Source organism: Delphinapterus leucas, chromosome 2 (genome assembly GCF_059928025.1).
Source record: "Delphinapterus leucas isolate spDelLeu-1000000601 "Yukka" chromosome 2, BTC_Dleu_Yukka2, whole genome shotgun sequence".
Lineage (NCBI taxonomy): Eukaryota > Metazoa > Chordata > Mammalia > Artiodactyla > Monodontidae > Delphinapterus > Delphinapterus leucas.
Window position 1 is genome coordinate 69,611,203 of NC_143130.1, and position 20,080 is coordinate 69,631,282.

Below are 20,080 nucleotides of genomic sequence, written 5' to 3' on the forward strand. Positions count from 1 at the left end.
AACGGTACTTTCATCATGGGACTTGAGGTAAGATTCAAAAAGAGCTGGTATGTTAGACCCTCAAAAGCTCCCAAGGTGATTCTAGTGGACAACCAGGGCTGAGGACTGCTGGGTTACGGGGAAAACCCAGACCCCTGATGTCCACGCCAGGTTTCTTTCCTTTCTCCTAGGTGCCAGGGAGGTAGTAGGTAGCTGGCTAAAGCTCAGGCATGCCAAGCTCGCCTTCCAGCTTCGGCCTTCTTGTGGTCTGGATGTAGACGCGGCAGGCAGGCGGCCCTGACGGAGTGCAGCAGGAAAGGGGCCGTGTACCTGGGGAGGCCCCAGTCATTAATCAGGCCTCTGGGCACTGTGCCTGGTCTCTGGAATATTCATAAGGCCCCTCCAGCTGTGCCAGGCAATCAGGGTGCTGATTGCTCCCCCATCTGCAGCTTAACTTTCCACTCCAGAGAGGAGAGAGCTGGCGGCTGAATGTTAACCAGGGAAAAAACTGGCCTGAACAAGAGCCCCAGGAAAGACAAATCCACTCCTTCGAGATCTGCCGGCCTGGCCAGAACTTATCCATACCCCAGCGTCACAGGCAGTGGAAAGAGTCGCGGGTTCAGAAATAAGTGAACTGGTTTCTGGCGGCTCTGCAGCCTGTTTCCCCAGCTGTAAAATGGGGATGGCTCTACCACACGCCCCAAGAGGATTGATGAAGACGGAGTTTCTTGGACTGGAGTGCTGTACAAAGGCAAGGCATCATCATTGCTTGTAGCTGTTGTGGGCATGCTTCCTACCCTGGGGAAAAGTTTTTAATCACAAATATTGAGAAGTCTCAGGCAAGCTGGCTTTAAGGGAAACTGAACAAAGGAAGAAAAGTTCTTGGAAAAGTCAGCCTCGGGCTCGGCCTCAGGGCAGGGACTTGGGGGTGCCAGGCTTGCTATTCTCATCTGCCCCAAACCTCTCAGAGAAGCAAGAAAGGAATGGGAAGGACATTTGACAGTAGACGGCCAAAAATTCAGAAAAGAACTACAAAAGCAGACAGTGTTCTGTGGCCTTCTGGTTGCCCAGGAAAAGAGTCTGGATCCAAGCAGTGCAGGGACAAAAGTGTGCCCCCATGAGTTCACAGCTCATGAGTGACGCTCTAAGCAATGATTAGGACTCACCAAGATATGGCCAAAATCTTTCCTGTGTTTGTGTTGAATAATACAGGAAACTGTTTTTAGAGAGATTTCTATCTAAACGGACGGAAAAAAAAAACTGGAGCTAAAATAGTATGACCTTCTTCCTAGAAAACCGACCAGTGTGGAACAGCTCATCTCTCCTGCTGACAGACAATGAGGGTCCTGAACTTGGCATTATTGTTATTGCTGTTTGTTGCTGCCCCCCCCGCTCTATCCCCAAGACCAGCCAGCCCACAACGGTGTGCTCAGCCCTGACCACAGAGGGCAGGACACTGACAGCCTTGGCCGAGGCAGCAGGGGAAGGTAAAAGTCGGCCTGGTTCCTAAGCAGCCCCTCTCTGGGGGCAGGACCCTGTTCTGCAGAGTCTCAGACGTCAGGGTCCTGCCTCAGACTAAAGGAACTGTTCAGATCCAGGAGCTGCCTTGCGCCTATCCTCCAGCCCTTCACCCTCACTCTGGGTACTTGTATCTTGCTAGCATTTTCTCCAGCCAGCTCAGAAGCACGTGTTCCTCTGGAAGAAAACATTTGTCATATACATCAAATGAGTGCTGAACTGAGCCCCTACTCTGGGTTATTTGTTCTCTGAAACCTCACAGGTTCCCTCTTCATGTCAACAAATTGCTTTTATTTCTTTGTTTTTTCCTAAAGTATAAAACATTAAGTGTTTATCTAAAAAAAATTTAGATAATATAGTTAAGGAAAAAGAAGAAAATGAAAGAGTGCTCATGATCCCAATACTCAGAGATAACCACTTTTAACATTAAATGTGGGACTTCCCTGGTGGCGCAGTGGTTAAGAATCCGCCTGCCTGGGCTTACCTGGTGGCACAGTGGTTGAGAGTCCACCTGCCGATGCAGGGGACACGGGTTCGTGTCCCGGTCCGGGAAGATCCCACAAGCCGCGGAGCGGCTGGGCCAGTGAGCCATGGCCACTGAGCCTGCGCATCTGGAACCTGTGCTCCGCAACGGGAGAGGCCACAGCAGTGACAGGCCCGCGTATCGCCAAAAAAAAAAGAATCCTCCTGCCGAATTGTATCAAACATTTAGAGAAAAACTAACACCTATCCTTCTCAAACTCTTCCAAAATATAGCAGAGGGAGGAACACTGCCAAACTCATTCTATGAGGCCACCATCACCCTGATACCAAAACTAGACAAAGATGTCACAAAGAAAGACAACTACAGGCCAATATCACTGATGAACATAGATGCAAAAATCCTCAACAAAATACTAGCAAACAGAATCCAGCAGAACATTAAAAGGATCATACACCATGATCAAGTGGGGTTTATTCCAGGAATGCAAGGATTCTTCAATGTATGCAAATCAATCAATGTGATATATCATATTAACAAACTGAAGGAGAAAAACCATATGATCATCTCAATAGATGCAGAGAAAGCTTTCGACAAAATTCAACACCCATTTATGATAAAAACCCTGCAGAAAGTAGGCATAGAGGGAACTTTCCTCAACATAATAAAGGCCATATATGACAAACCCACAGCCAACATCGTCCTCAATGGTGAAAAACTGAAAGCATTTCCACTAAGATCAGGAACAAGACAAGGTTGCCCACTCTCACCACTCTTATTCAACATAGTTTTGGAAGTTTTAGCCACAGCAATTAGAGAAGAAAAAGAAATAAAAGGAATCTAAATCGGAAAAGAAGAAGTAAAGCTGTCACTGTTTGCAGATGACATGATACTATACATAGAGAATCCTAAAGATGCTACCAGAAAACTACTAGAGCTAATCAATGAATTTGGTAAAGTAGCAGGATACAAAATTAATGCACAGAAATCTCTTGCATTCCTATACACTAATGATGAAAAATCTGAAAGTAAAATTAAGGAAACACTCCCATTTACCACTGCAACAAAAAGAATAAAATATCTAGGAGTAAACCTACCTAAGGAGACAAAAGACCTGTATGCAGAAAATTATAAGACACTAATGAAAGAAATTAAAGATGATACAAATAGATGGAGAGATATACCATGTTCTTGGATTGGAAGAATCAACATTGTGAAAATGACTCTACTACCTAAAGCAATCTACAGATTCAATGTAATCCCTATGAAACTACCACTGGCATTTTTCACAGAACTAGAACAAAAAATTTCACAATTTGTATGGAAACACAAAAGACCCCGAATAGCCAAAGTAATCTTGAGAAAGAAAAATGGAGCTGGAGGAATCAGGTTCCCTGACTTCAGACTATACTACAAAGCTACAGTAATCAAGACAGTATGGTACTGGCACAAAAACAGAAATATAGATCAATGGAACAGGATAGAAAGCCCAGAGGTAAATCCACACACATATGGTCACCTTATCTTTGATAAATGAGACAAGAATATACAGTGGAGAAAAGACAGCCTCTTCAATAAGTGGTGTTAGGGAAACTGGACAGCTACATGTAAAAGAATGAAATTAGAACACTCCCTAACACCATACACAAAAATAAACTCAAAACGGATTAAAGATCTAAATGTAAGGCCAGACACTATCAAACTGTTAGAGGAAAACATAGGCAGAACACTCTATGACATAAATCACAGAAAGATCCTTTTTGACCCACCTCCTAGGGAAATGGAAATAAAAACAAAAATAAACAAATGGGACCTAATGAAACTTAAAAGCTTTTGCACAGCAAGGGAAACCATAAACAATACCAAAAGACAACACTCTGAATGGGAGAACATATTTGCAAATGAAGCAACTGACAAAGGATTAATCTCCAAAATTTACAAGCAGCTCATGCAGCTCAATATCAAAAAAACAAACAACCCAATCCAAAAATGGGCAGAAGACCTAAATAGACATTTCTCCAAAGAAGATATACAGACTACCAACAAACACATGAAAGAATGCTCAACATCATTAATCATTAGAGAAATGCAAATCAAAACTACAATGAGATATCATCTCACACCAGTCAGAATGGCCATCATCAAAAAATCTAGAAACAATAAATGCTGGAGAGGGTGTGGAGAAAAGGCAACCTTCCTGCACTGTTGGTGGGAAAGTAAACTGATACAGCCACTATGGAGAATAGTATGGAGGTTCCTTAAAAAACTAAAAATAGAACTACCATATGACCCAGCAATCCCACTACTGGGCATATACCCTGAGAAAAACATAATTCAAAGAGAGTCATGTACCAAAATGTTCATTGCAGGTCTATTTACAATAGCCAGGACATGGAAGCAATCTAAGTGTTCATCGACAGATGAATGGATAAAGAAGATGTGGCACATATATACAATGGAATGTTACTCAGTCATAAAAGGAAACGAAATTGAGTTATTTGTAGTGAGGTGGATGGATCTAGAGTCTGTCCTACAGAGTGAAGTAAGTCAAAAAGAAAACAACAAATACCATAGGCTAACACATATATATGGAATCTAAAAAAAAAAAAAAGGTCATGAAGAACCTAGGGGCAAGACGAGAATAAAGACACAGACCTACTAGAGAATGGAGTTAAGGATACGGGGAGGGGGAAAGGTAAGCTGGGACAAAGTGAGAGAGTGGCATGGACATATATACACTATCAAACGTAAAATAGATAGCTAGTGGGAAGCAGCCGCATAGCACAGGGAGATCAGCTCTGTGCTTTGTGACCACCTAGAGCGGTGGGATAGGAAGGGAGATGCAAGAGGGAAGAGATATGCGGACATATGTATATGTATAACTGATTCACTTTGTTATAAAGCAGAAATTAACACACCATTGTAAAGCAATTATACTCCAATAAAGATGTTTTTTAAAATAAATAAATAAATAAAATAAGCATTAAAAAAAAAAAAAAAGAATCCGCCTGCCAATGCAGGGGTCACAGGTTCGATACCTGGTCTGGAAAGATCCCATATGGTGTGGAGCAACTGGTCCCGTGTGCCACAACTACTGAGCCCGTGTGCTGCAGCTACTGAAGCCCACGCACCTAGAGCCCATGCTCTGCAACAAGCAACTGCAATGAGAAGCTCGCACACCGCAACAAAGAGTAGCCCCTGCTCGCCACAACTAGAGAAAGCCTGTGCGCAGCAACCAAGACCCAACGCAGTCAAAAAAAAAACCAACATTAGGTGTCTCTTCCAAATAGGTGGATGGCTAGATAGATATTTTTCAACGGGATTAATCAGATTTTACCTTTTTTTTCCCTCAGTTAACAGTGGGTGATAAATTTTCTCTCATTAAATATTCCCTTGCATCAGTGGTTCTAAAAGTATTGTCTGGGAACCCTTGGAGATCCCCAAGGCTTTTTCAGGGAGTCCGTTGGGTGAAAACTATTTTCATAATAATACAAGACATTACTTGCCTTTTCACTCATTCTCTCAGGACTGTACAGTGGAGTTTTCCAGAGGCTGTATGATGTGTGATATTGCAACAGGCTGAATGTAGAAGCAGATATGCAAATCCAGCCATCTTTTATTAAGCCAGACTAATTTAAAGAGATTTGCAAATATCATTCTTCTCATTAATTTTTTTTGGAAAATATAATTATTTTTCATAAAAATATTTTTTTTGGGAGTATGTAAAATGGGTTTATTATTAGGTGAATTAACAAATGCATATTTTTGAAATTCCTTTTTTTTTTTTTTTTTTTTGCGGCTTGTGGGATCTTATTTCCCCAACCAGGGATTGAATACGGGCCCTCTGAAGTGAAAGTGCAGAATCCTAACCACTGGACTGCCAGGGAATTCCCTGAAATTCCTTCATTTTTATTTTGAATATGCTAAATGTTAATAGATATAGCCATATAAGCAAAAGCTCTTTGGGGTTCTCAAAAATGTTTAAGAGCATAAAGTGATTCTGAGGCTGAACACTTGAGAACAACTACTCTGCACCATCACCTTTGCTGACTGCATAGCACCCCTTTCTGTGGATGGCCCCTAATTTGTTCACCCATTTCCTTATTGAAATGGGTTGCTTCCAATTTTCACTACTATAAAAGCGCCGCACAAATCATCAAGTACCTACGTAAAGTGAAAACTTCCTGGAATGAGAGAAAACAACAGATACCAACTGGAAGGGTGAGCCAGCACTATTAGTCCATTACTAATCAAATTAAACAAAATGTATCACAGGATGTGAACAAATAAAGTTGAAAGGCTATGTGCACGTTGAATATATATATATATATATGTGTACAGATACATATGTTTGCATAGAGAGCAAGACTTACGCTCTGTAAAGAGTCCTTTTTTTTCTGCTGTCTATGAAGTGGTTACAAAAGCTGATCAGGGCTTCCCTGGTGGCGCAGTGGTCGAGAGTCCGCCTGCCGATGCAGGCGACACAGGTTCGTGCCCCGGTCCGGGAAGATCCCACATGCCGCGGAGCGGCTGGGCCCGTGAGCCATGACCACTGAGCCTGCACGTCCAGAGCCTGTGCTCCGCAACGGGAGAGGCCACAACAGTGAGAGGCCCGCATACCGCAAAAAAAAAAAAAAAAAAAAGCTGATCATATTCTAGAGCAGTGTTATGGATGGTATGAAGCTCTTTGGTACCATTACAGAAACTGAGAGGAGTTTAGAAACTTTAAGCAATTGGAGAGAGAAATTTTATTTCTGTAGGTAGGAAACAATAAAAAATGATGTTTGTAAAAAAGTTGAGTACAAAAATGCTGCAGACTTTCAAAAATATATACTTGAGAGTATTTCTGTAGGACAGATTCCTAGAAGTGGAATTGCTGGGTCAATGGACACGCATCTTTAAATGTTAATAGATATTGACAAGTTACCTTCATTTACACCTCACCAAGAGTAAGATGTAAATATACCAAATGTCCTGAGAGTGTATGTGAGTGCCTGCCCTCTGACATCTTTGGCAAAACCAAAGATTATGATTCTTTTAAATCTTTTTCTACTTAGTAGGCTAAAAGTTACATTTTGTCTTCTATGAATTGCTTATTCATATCCCTTGCCCATTTTCTATTGGGTCCTTTTTCTTATTGATTTTTCTTTAACTCTTTATATATTCTGGACAAGCATCTTTTGTCTGTCATATATTGCAAATATTGGCTTGCCTCAATTACGTGGCTTGCCTTTCAATTTTGCTTACATGTCTCACTAGAGTACAAAAACTGCCTTTAAAACTTTTATTCTAAATTTATTCTAATCTATTAATCATTTCCTTTATGGTTTTATGGATTCTCATCTGGCTTAGGAAGCCTTTTCTTGTTGCATGATTTTAAAAATACTCTCCATTTCCCTCTAATACACTTGCAGCTTTTCTTTTTATTTCTTAATATTTAGATCTTCAATCCATCTGGAATTAATTTTTGTTATGGTATGAGGCATTGACTGTTGACCTTTGTAATCCATGTAGTGGAGTATGGCAGGGTGCCGGCAATGGGCTTGAGCCCCAGTAAGAACCAGCCTATGCATTGCTGGAGAGCTGTAGGCCTGCCTGCTGCAGCTGGAGCTAAGCTGGTTCCCAAGTGGACAGATATCTGAGCCCACCTGGTTCAGGAGGGGAGGCAAGCTACATTTCAGAATCCTTCCCAATGAGATAGAGCTGTTGCGGGCATCTGCAAAGTTGACAAGCAGAGCTGATGACACTCCAAGAAAGCACCAAAACATCTTTACCATGTAGTCTGGTTCTCAGAGAGCTTTCTGTCCATTACCCTCCTTGATGCCAACATCGCTATGTAGGTGGAAGGGGATTTAAGATGCCCACTTTACCATTACAGAAAATAAGGTGCAGAGGGGTTAAGTGGCACGCCCAAGGTCACGCTCCCGGTGAGTGGCAGAGCCCAAATAGAACCTAGACTTCCTGCTTCCAAGTCCACAGCTCCTCCGACCTCTCTGTGCATCAGGCTCTGAGTCCCTGTCACCGCAGCTGCCCCCTTTAGTGGAAGGGAGGGTCTGGCCTAAGGCTTTCCCAAAACTGTGCTCCCCCACTGTGGGCAGGTGAGACTGGAAAAATCCATCCTCCACCACCAGCTGACGGAGGGTTTCGAGGCTTCCTTGGGCATGTACCTCCTCCTCTCCCCAAGTTTGGTGGAGGGTGGGAGTGATGAGTCAGGTCGGGGAGGGAGAGCTCAGCCATAAACAAGCGGGACTGACAGCGAGCACTTTCCTTGAGGCACGTGACCTCCCACGGGCCTCCGGGGACTCTGCCTGAATGGCAAAGCTTCAAAATTTCATGATCTAGGCTCCGCACATTTAATTTGCTATATTCTCGAAGGCAGCCACAGAAGGGAAGAAGCTTTTAGAGAGGAGGTGGGGGATGAGGGAGAAGGTAAATTATTTCTAGTCCCTCAATGAAGAGTTTGAAATGTTATTTTTAATGAGTGTGTCATTTTTGCAGACACCCAATGTGACTATGCTGGGTCTTCATCCCCTCCAGCTCCAAACCAAAGGGACACCCAGGACGCAGAATTGTAGAGCTGGGTCTGGCCTTGGAGATCAGACGATCCAATCCCTTGGGGTTAATGGGAACCCCATGTACCCCAAAGCAAGTGACTTGTCCAAGTTGGGGAAGTTCTGGGAACAGATCTCAGGTCTCCTCGATGTACTTGTTCTCTCCTTGGATATTCCTCAGGTCCCCCACCTACACTTGCTCTGGTGACCCTTGGGGAAAGCCTTGGGGAAGGCACAGCTACTGGACACACGATGAGAAAGTAAAAGGTGGGGTCAGAGAGAAACAGGGGCAACAGGCCCAACAGTGACCAAGCAGGGCTTCTCTCCACCCTGGGGCTGCAATCAGGCCTACGGAGGTACGGGTGCCTACCTGTTCCAGGGGGATGACGAGGAAGGAGCCACCTCCCGCGCTCTCAGTGACAATGGCCAGGAAGCGGGCGTTGACGGCGCAAAAATGGTTATCGTGCACATTCTTGGTGATAGGGATCCCGTCGAAGCAGTGCTCCCGGTTGGCCACCTTCCCGTAGACGTTCCGGAACTTGGAGCTGCGGTATTGCGGACGCCAGGACATCTGTGAGGAGCCAGAAGAGACAAGGGTCAGGCTGGGGACTGCTTCCCGAAGGGCTGAGCTGGGCACGTGCGGGAGGTCTCAGGGATGCAGGAGGTGAGGAAGGCCCAGCACCTGCCCTCAGGATGCGGGGAGAGGGGAAGGAACCTCCAAGAATCGGGTGCCTGGCCCTGTGCTGGAGGACTTACTCTTTCAATAAAGTCCCACAAGAGCAAAGGCTGGCATGAGGGCATCCACACACTTCCTGCTTTCAGTATACACGTCCACACCACCTTCCAGAAAGGATGGAGGATCCTTTCACTCTCAAGGGACGTGCCACGTGATAGAGCAGACCATCCATCCAATAACATGTCTGGGCTGCTTCTTGCGTGTCAGAAACTGTGCTTAATTTAGTATGGGACGTGCAGACAGAGGAGGCTGGGTGTTCACAAAGAGAGAGAACAATTCTAATGATGAGGGGCAGAGGAGGAAGACAGCCCCTTCACGTGCAGCAAGGCAAATGACCACCCATTATCATACGCTCCTCTGATTCTCTCTAGGTCTTCTAACCCACAAGCGCACCCTCAGAAATCTCTTAGCCCTATACATCATCACCATCATCATCCTCACCAGGCCCAGAGAGGTAAAGCGATTTGTCCAAGGCCACACAGCTAATGAGTAGGGTCATGAACACAGGTCTCCTGATTGGAAATCTGAGACTCTTTCTTATGCCAGATTACCCTTTGGAGCAAGGTTTCTCAGTGTGTGGCCCACAGATCACCTGTATCAAAATCATCCGAGATGGGGGAGGTTTCTCAGCCTCCTACATCATTTGTTAGAAATGTTGATTCCTGGCTCCCAATCCAGACCTACTAAATCCAATATTTTGGGAATGGGGCCCAGAAAGAGGCATTTTAATCCAGCTTCCCTGCCCCAGAGTGAGACAGAAATACGCCGAGGTTTGAGAGCCCCTGTTCTAGAGGGTACCCCTCTCTACCCCTCACCACCCACCAACCATGACACAGGGTCCAACCTACTGCATGAGTGTCCCATGCTGTGCACAGTGGAGAACACAGATACACAGATGTACATGTGGGGGTGTGTGGAGGACAGAATGGGCAGCCCACCGTGGAGTTCAGTTTTGTTGTAGGATGGCACCTCCTATGGGGAAGCCCTACGAATGGGCGCCATGGCAGATGGAGCTCAAGTAGGTGCTCTCCTGGCAGACACGCATCCAAGCTCAATGAGCAATGGCAAGTTCCCAGCCGGGGCCTGGCATTCAGTAGGCGCTCAATAAGCACTTTATTAAATGAACATCCTTCTGGCCCGACTTTGCCATTATCCATCCTCTCCCCTTCCTGCCAAATCTCCTGATATGCCTTGAGTCTCCCACCCCATCTCAGGACAGAAATTTCTTCAGATGAAATTTCCAAGGGGCGGAAAACAAAAGGAAATACCACCACAGAATCAGGAAACCAACCCTGGGAATTTGACTGAAAACAAAACTTTGCATCTGATTTAAATAAAGCCAGGAGCTCAGCCACAAAGGCCTCTGTATTGAAGGAAGATGTTCAGATCCAATGAGGAGAATCCCAGGGGTTCTTCAGGCAAGCCCTCTTCCGGCCAGCTCTCTGGGCCTCCACCCACCTTCTCCAATCCCCCAGGCCACTCTCCACGCCGCAGGGCCAGCCGCCCTACTCTCCACTCCTCCCCACCTCCCAGCCTCTGCCCACTCTGTACCCCTTTTCCTCCTGCCTTCTCCCCTCTCTGCCGAGTTCTGCCCAAGACTGTTCAGAACAAAGTCCCGCTGGAGAGGCAAGTGCACTGGATGGGAGCCTGGTTGGTCATTTCTGGCTGTGTGACCTGAGACTATCCTCTTCTGACAGATTCCTCATCAGGATTATATCAGTGATGCCCCGAGTGTGGTCCCAGGTGGTCACTCATGGTTCCTTTACATGGTACAGAGATGAAGTTTTAAATTTTAGTAGTTACATATTTATTTTTAATTTGCATTAGAAAAAATATAACTTGCATGCCAAGTCCATGATTTCACAGGTATTAGTGCTAAGAAAGCTAAGTTTAAAAATAATGAATTAATTCAAAGAAAAATACAGCATGAAAAATATAGTCTCGGTGGTACATGGTCCCGGCAGAAGTTCTGTCTGATATGGGAGTATTGGAGATCACTCTGTCTCTTTCAGGTAGAATATTCTAGATTCCACAGTTCCCCCTGAAGACAAAGGAGGTGGTGAGCCTGCTCATTCCAACCTCTTTTTCCTTGTTGGTGCAGTTCTGGCCTGGAATGCCTTCGCTCTCTTCTCTGTCCAGCCCAACCTTAGCCTTCAGGGCCTGACTTGAATCTGACTGCCCTCTCAAAGGTCCAGCAGAGAGAACTCTGTGGGGATCAGCCCCAGCCTGCATCCTAGGAGAAACAGAGAGCGTCTCTCAGCAAGCCCGGCGCTGGCCTCTCCCCATTGGCTGGTAGGCTGAGGCTGACCTCTCCGCTGGACCTTTGGAAGGGCTGGGGGAAGGAGGCGAGGGGGCCCTTATCACTGGGCCTGCAGCTTCACCCCTCTTGAAGCCACAGTGAGCATGCCTGGCAGAGCGCTGGACCGGGAGTCTGCAGTCCTGGGTTTTCACTCCCCATTCTAACTCCTACTAGCCTTGGAAAGACACTTTGCCTCCCTGAGATATTCTAAAATGAGACCCATAATTCCTGACTTTATCTGGTTACTTTAAGAGTCAAAATGAGATATGTAGGTACAAGGTCTCATTCAAGATAAGATATCACTGCTGGGCTTCCCTGGTGGCGCAGTGGTTGAGAGTCCGCCTGCCGATGCGGAGGACACGGGTTCGTGCCCCGATCCGGGAGGATCCCACATGCCGCGGAGCGGCTAGGCCCGTGAGCCATGGCCGCTGAGCCTGCGCATCCGGAGCCTGTGCTCCGCAACGGGAGAGGCCACAACAGTGAGAGGCCCGTGTACCGCAAAAACAAACAAACAAACAAAAATGTATCACTGCTGCTCCCGTGGGCCCAGTCTACTGAGAGGTGTCTGGAAAGCATCAGACACGGACTCCACTTTCAAATATCTTACAAGCCAACGGAGGAGACGAAATGGATGCTTGACAAGTTTATGGTAGTGAGAGGTCAGGGAAGGGGGGGACAGGGTGGGCTTCATGGAGGAGGGGCCATCTGCCAGCACGGGACACTGACAGAGCACTGGGCACTGTGCACAACCCCTGCGAGGTGGGAACTATGACTGTCCTGTTGCACAGGGTGGGAAACAGACCCAGCCCAAGTTCAGACAGTGAGCACGCACAGGATTCACTGGAACCTGTTCTGACTCTGCAGACCATATTATGTTCTCTCCAACTTCTTATTATAAAATACTTCAAAATGCAAAAATAGTTGAGAGCATGGTACAATAATCACCCACCACCTGGGTTCATCATCATTAACATGTTGACACGTTCCTTTATGTACCTACTTCTTTCGGTTTTTTTAGTTTTGTGGAATTGTTTGAAAGGAAGTTGCCAACATGATGACTCCTGCCCCTTTATTATGTCAGCACACATTTCCTACAAAGGAGGACGATTTCCTACATGAGCACATCACTATTACCACCTCTAAGAAAATTAACAACAATTCTTCAATACTGTCTAATACCCAGCCAATATTCAAAATTCTTCAAAATGCCTTTTACAGCTATTCCATATTTTGAACCAGGATTGGGAGCAGTGTTGCTCCCATGTATTTCATTTGGTTGTGATCTCTCTTTTGACTCCTTTAAATCTAGAACACTCCCATCACTTTTTTTTTTTAGTGACACTGACTTCTTAAAGACATCAAATCAGTTGTCTTAGAAAATGTTCTAGGGGCTTCCCTGGTGGTGCAGTGGTTAAGAATCCGCCTGCCAATGCAGGGGACACGGGTTCGAGCCCTGGTCTGGGAAGATCCCACATGCCGCGGAGCAGCTAAGCCCATGTGCCACAACTCCTGAGCCTGTTCTCTAGAGCCCGCGAGCCACAACTACTGAGCCCGCGTGCCTAGAGCCCGCGCTCCGCAACAAGAGAAGCCACCGCAACGAGAAGCTCGTGCACCGCAACGAAGAGTAGCCCCCGCTCACTGCAACTAGAGAAAGCCCGCGTGCAGCAACGAAGACCCAACGCAGCCAAAAATAAAGTAAAAAAAGAAAATGTTCTAGCGATTTGTCTCATGTTGCTTTGTGGTCTCTTCAAAGTTATTCCTGGATTCCCTATAAACTTTAGGAGTCAGATGTAAAGCCTTGATTCAATTCACATTAAAGATGCCCCTGTTGTTAATCCCTGGCTTGGGCAGGGCGAGGATAGGGAAGAAGGGACAGAGGGAACTTGTGAACATGTACCTGGCCTGGCTGGCGGCAGTGAGAGGGCCAGCTGGCCAGTGCCGAGTGTTTGCTCTGGAGGGTGGTGGACAGACAGCTAGAGGACCTGGGAGGTCAGATCAGGCACCGGCACACACTGTGGGCCAAAGTGGAGCATCTGGAGGCCCCAGAGTTCTGACCTTTCCTCCTGTGCTTACCAAGGGGCTGACTTCATTCTGAGGTCAGATGCACGGGTGTGCAGGCAGGGAACAGAAAAGCCTCCTCCCTATTCTGCAGAGAGAGGAGGCCACGCTGAGGCTGGGACTGAAAGAGCCACCCAGACCTCACAGGGAAATCAGTGTGGCAGCCAAGAGGTCACCTGAAAATCTGGCCCTTTGCCCCTTGCCCTCAAGCTCAGCCCAGATCCTGGTGGATTCCTCCCTGCTAGTTCTAGTGAGGGTAGGACACTCTCTATGAACCTTACAGGAGCAATCAGCACAAGACTGAGACACATTTGAGCTCCCTAAAAGAAAGGACTTTCTTAATGGTTAGAGCTGCCTGAGATGGAAAAGGAAGTTATCATGATAGGTAATGAGCTTCCCATCCCTGGAAGGGTTCAAGATTGAGGTGGATGATCTCTGGGTTAAGGGCAGTGTGGAACAACAGATGAGACTAGATGGCCTTCCAGCCCCCAAATAATACAGTTCCTCTACTTTATTAAAAACATTGTGTTGCAAAGAGAGGCGTGCTGGGGTCAGAGAGCAAAAAACAGGACACCCTGGCCAGCGACATTTCTTCTCTGTAAAACAGGGATCGTAACGCCTCCCCGGCTGCGTTGCTGTGACAAGGAAGGACAACGGCTCTCATGGCAATTGCCATATCCCCCTAGGCCCTCCCACATTGCTGATTACTGCACGGTCACTTATTTCAAGGTACGTATGTTTTCTCTGTCCCGTTACTAGATTGTAAGTTAGGCGATCATCCAACTCCTACTGGCCCCTGCACAGCCGCCCTCCACCCCAGGCCTGGCGCTGGATTCCTGTCTATAGGAGCCTCCCAGTGACCCTGGTTGAATACTCTCTTGGTATGCTGGGAGGGCAAGGGTCAAGTTCAGGCACAACTTCCCAGTTCCTTGGAGGCGACAGGGTGAACCTCACCCCAGGGCTGTGACTTCAGTTTACTGAAGTTTTGAGTTTTGAGCTGATACCCCACTCCTGGCCGCAGGATGAGGGCCTGGTCATTACTCTCACCCCATTAGGGCTTCTGGGCCCAAGCCCTTCCTTGTAGTGTTTGTCCTTGCGGTCACTCAGCCTCATCTCCTCTGGCCTCCTTGTCACCGGGATGCCAAGGCCCCTTGAACTCAGTACACCCTTCAGGCTGGGGCTTAATGAGTCCCTTACCACTGACAGCACAGTATCAGCAAGGTGACCAATTCCATGACGCTCCCCAGCTGCCACCTCAACATCACCTCATTTGCCCCCAGCCGCAGCTGTCCAGTGCGCAGAGCTGGACAGATACTACAGTCCCATTGAAAATATTTGGTACATATGTGACTAATTTGAGGCTCGGAGAGGTTGAGAGACTGGCCCAAAGTCACAAGCGGTGAAAGTGGCAGAGACAAGACCTCAGTCAAGACATCCTGACTCTTCAAAAGACTTGGGTGAAAGCAATCTACAGATTCAATGCAATCCCTATCAAACTACCAATGGCATTTTTTACAGAACTAGAACAAAAAAATCTTAAAATTTGTATGGAGACACAAAAGACCCTGAATAGCCAAAGCAATCTTGAGGGAAAAAAACAGAGCTGGAGGAATCAGACTCCCTGACTTCAGACTATACTACAAAGCTACAGTAATCAAGACAATATGGTACCGGCACAAAAACAAATATAGATCAGTGGAACAGGATATAAAGTCCAGAGATAAACCCATGCACCTATGGTCAACTAATCTATGACAAAGGAGGCAAGGATACAGAATGGAGAAAAGAGTCTCTTCAATAAGTGGTGCTGGGAAAACTGGACAGCTACATGTAAAAGAATGAGATTACAACACTCCCTAACACCATACACAAAAACAAACTCAAAATGAAAGACCTAAATGTAAGACCAGACACTATAAAACTCATTGAAGAAAACACAGGAAGAACACTCTTTGACATAAATCACAGTAAGATCTTTTTGTACCCACCTCCTAGAGAAATGGAAATAAAAACAAAAATAAACAAATGGGACCTAATGAAACTTAAAAGTTTTTGCACAGCAAAGGAAACTATAAACAAGACGAAAGACAACCCTCAGAATGGGAGAAAATATTTGCAAATGAAGCAACTAACAAAGGATTAATCTCCAAAATGTACCAACAGCTCATGCAGCTCAATATCAAAAAAACAAACAACCCAATCCAAAAATGGGCAGAAGACCTAAATAGACATTTCTCCAAAGAAGATATACAGATGGCCAAGAAGCACATGAACACCTGCTCAACATTACTAATTATTAGAGAAATGCAAATCAAAACTACAATGAGGTATCACCTCACACCAGTTAGAATGGGCATCATCAGAAAATCTACAAACAATAAATGCTGGAGAGGGTGTGGAGAAGAGGGAACCCTCTTGCACTGTTGGTGGGAATGTAAATTGATACAGCCACTATGGAGAACAGTATGGAGGTTCCTTAAAAAACTAAAAATCGAATTACCATATGACCCAGCAATCCCACTACTGGGCATATACCCAGAGAAAACCATAATTCAAAAAGACACATGCAGCCCAATGTTCATTGTAGCACTATTTACAATAGCCAGGTCATGGAAGCAACTTAAGTGTCCATCGACAGATGAATGGATAAAGAAGATATGGTACATATGTACAATGGAATATTACTCAGCCATAAAAAGGAACAAAACTGGGTCATTTGTAGAGATGTGGAAGGACCTAGAGACTGTCACACAGAGTGAAGTAAGTCAGAAAGAGAAAAATAAGTATCGTATATTAACTCATATATGTGGAATCTAGAAGAATGGTACAGATGAACCGGTTTGCAAGGCAGAAATAGAGACACAGATGTAGAGAACAAACGTATGGACACCAAGTGGTGGGGTGGGCGGGGATGATTTGGGAGGTTAGGATTGACATACATATACTAATATTTATAAAATAGGTAACTAATAAGAACCTGCTGTATTAAATAAATAAATGAAAATTAAAAAATAAAAAAGTAAAAAGTAAATGATAAAATAAATAAAATAATGTTGAAAAACCAAACCAAACAAAAAAGACTTGGGTGGCCTCAGGTCCTTGTTCTACCACTTAATGGCAAAGTCCCTCTGGTCAAATTTCTAAACTGATCTAAATCTCTGCTTCTGTAGCTATAAGATGGAAACAATTATGTTAACTGCCCAATAAGTTGTAATTAAGAATTAAATGAGATATTTGGATAAAAAGCTAAAAAAAAAAAAAAGGAAATTCTGACTCTTAGTTTACTGTTCTTTCCAACATAGTACACATCTCTCCTCTTCCAGCCTCTCCACCCAAGCTCTTACTCCTCCCTACTTGTTCCATACAGTGCAGGGCACTACACGAAAGTGTAAAGAAACTGTATAGGAAGCAGGGTTTGGAGGAGTCAGAAAGAATCCAAAGGTTTCTATCTTGGCTGTTATTTGCTAGCTGTGTGACTTCAGACTAGTTACTCAACTTCTCTGAGCATCAGTTTCTTTACCTGTAAAATTCGAATAACGTTATCCAGCTCACTGGATGCAATGAAGTGACCAAATGCTAAATGCCTGGCAAGGTGTCTGGCACGGAGGTGGGGTGGGGAGGGCGTGCTCATCACACACTAGTTCTACCCTCCCCTCTTCTCCTATAAGGGAAAGACTCTGACCTCAATTAAGTGTTTACTTGGGGAGGGCCAAGCTCTGGCAGGAGAAGGAGGGGGCTGAGCTGGGCTGAGGGTCAGGAAGAGCGAGGGAAAGGCTCTGGCCTCCAGATGTGCGTGGCTGCTGGGCCTGCTCCCTGGCGGCCTCTCCCTGGGCCCAGGGCCATCTTGGTCTCCCTCTGAGAGGGGGAGGGCCTGCAAGGAGGAAGTGTTCATTTTGCAGCTGAACGGCCCTTATAGCCTCTCAAGAAATGGAAGCAGGCTTTTTTCTCCTCTGAGATAATCTCTGTGTACACTCCAGGTGGAGAAAAATTGTATCCTGTCCTCCAATCCTAAAAATGATTTATTGTGGCCAGCGGGTGCACTTTCTAGATGAGGATGGCTAAAACTCAGTCCTGTAACCGGAACACAAAAAAATGTACGAGGGCAGTTTTTGTTCCCGTCTCTGACTCAGGGGACGGGCGGAGCTCATGGCTACATCCTTGGGGAGAGCTGTCAGCTGGAGAGCCCAGGAGGCCTCAGGATCTGCCCTGGTGGACACTGGACACTTGTTCTCATGGGGCAGCCCGCCAGGATCTGTGGGAGAGCCACTCCCTGTCCACGTGCTATCAGAGAAAGGCTGACATTTCTAGTCTTGTTTGGTTCACTACCTGTGTGACCTGGGATAAGGCATCTTCTTTCTCTAGGCTTGGTGTCCTTTTTGGTGAAATGTGGGTATCAGCCACACCTATGCCTTGGAATCCCTATCAGGATAGGACGAGAACACTGGGGACAGGGGCTTTGCAAAAAGTGTGCCGAACGACAGATACTATCATCAATATCTCCAGTGAATTCTCCCACAACATTCTGGGTTCACGAGCGACCGCTGGTCAACTGGTCCTCCTCCAACTCTGAGTCAGCCCTGCTTTCCAGAGCCCAGGGCTGGACACATGGGAGCGATACAGCGCATGTTCCCAAACTGAAGGGAGCAGAAGTGGATCAGCCTGGGGTCTTGAGAAGCGCATCAGGTCAGGCAGTAATTACTGACGGACTCTTCACTTCAGTTTCCTCCTCTGTGAAATGAAAGGCTAGGATCTTTTTAGCAGAACACTTTCTCTAAATAAAATATTACTCAGAACTCCAAAATGTAAAATGGGCAAAGTTGGAGATGTTTGCATTCAAATTTAGCAGGAAACTGGGAGTACCTTCAAGCAGTGGTCCTGGGACTGCACCGTGGAACCCAATTTGAGAACCTCTGGTGTGAGGAAAGGTGCCAGAAACCCACGTTCCAGCTGGCTCAGCCACTAACTCACTAAGACCCTCAGGCAGATCCCTCCTTCTTCTCTCACAGGAGGTATTTGGGCCAGATGGCCCACCCTCTAGCTCTGCCATGTAATGGTCTTACTGGGTTCTCACTGGCTACCAGGACTTCTGAGAAGATCTTGTAGCCATTCAAGAAATACCCAGCATGGGCTTCCCTGGTGGCACAGAGGTTGGGAGTCCGCCTGCCGATGCGGGGGATGCGGGTTCGTGTCCCGGTCCGGGAGGATCCCACATGCCGCGGAGTGGCTGGGCCCGTGAGCCGTGGCCGCTGAGCCTGTGCGTCCGGAGCCTGTGCTCCGCAACGGGAGAGGCCACAACAGTGAGAAGCCCGCGTACCACAAAAAACAAAAAAACGAAAAAAGAAATACCCAGCATGAAGAAGCTGGACCACAAGTGTTCTCGCTTAAATGCTCTCTGACTGCAGAATCCGCTGGGTTTGGGCCTCCAGGGATCCAGGAGTCCCTCGAGGGTCTGCCTCTGAAGCCCCTGTACCCCGTGGCACAGCTGATCTCAGCAGGGATGCAGGATGGAGGAAGCTGACCCACTGACCCACTACCATATTGAACAGCACAGATTACAAATCATTTCCATCATTGCAGACAGTTCTATTGCATGGCGCTGGTAGAATATCAGTTAGCCCCCCAAAGTCACATCCTAGAGGAAAAGAATCCAACTCAATGTCCACACCTGGGAGCTCCTGGCTGGGATGCACAGGGACCACAGAAGGTCAGGATCTGGAGTCACCCCACTGACTTTCTCTCTATCCTTAGCAGATGTGCAATTCTTAGGTTCCACGCCAACTCACAGAGCCTCTTGGGCAAGCCCCTCAGTCTTCTCAGCCATGAAATGGGGATTCCTCCCCTCTGTCATGTTCCATCTTGCCTCCCTTACACCATCAGGGAGTAGATCAAAGTCAGGCACGAATGAACACGGTTGGGATGGCACCTTCTCAACAGACTGCAGATGGAGGATTCAGATCTGGCACCCATGGATGCTGCACTCTGCCCATCACCCGACGCAAGTCCAGCCAGATATGGAGTCTATTCCTGCAGCAGGCTTCTGCCCTGAATCCCTGCAGCCTTTCCTGTTCTGCTGAGCAGGACTGGACACGTGAGAAGGCTTCCAGCCTCCTCTGCTCCAAGCTCTTCAGGAAAGCTTCCCATCTCCCCTGAGATGGCTCCTGAGCTGGGCAGATGCCAGATTCTGAAGTCCCCAGATTCTGTCCTGTGTTCCCTTTTTCTGGCTCATCACGCTAATAACAATAGCCTACATTTATTAAGCGCTTACTGTGACCCAAATATTTTACATTCATTACATCCTGTAATCCTTATAATAACCCCGAGGTAAAGATACAACTATTATCCCCATTTACAGATGAAACTGGGCTTGTTCAAAGTCACTTAAGTGGAGTAACTGGGATCTGAACTCCGACCTGACACCAGGGTCTCTTACTTTACATGTTTGCTGCCCAGTCGCACCG

The 20,080-nt window shown here is 46.3% G+C and overlaps 1 protein-coding gene across 1 annotated transcript in view; it reads right to left on the reverse strand.

Annotated features, from left to right (window-relative positions):
- The window catches only part of CORO2B (coronin 2B), a 139,993-nt gene that overhangs the window by 61,903 nt on the left and 58,010 nt on the right, over window positions 1-20,080 (reverse strand). The window contains exon 2 of the mRNA XM_089907068.1: window positions 8,900-9,100. Coding sequence (XP_089763194.1) covers window positions 8,900-9,100 — 201 coding nt within the window. The remainder of the gene's footprint in view (window positions 1-8,899; window positions 9,101-20,080) is intronic.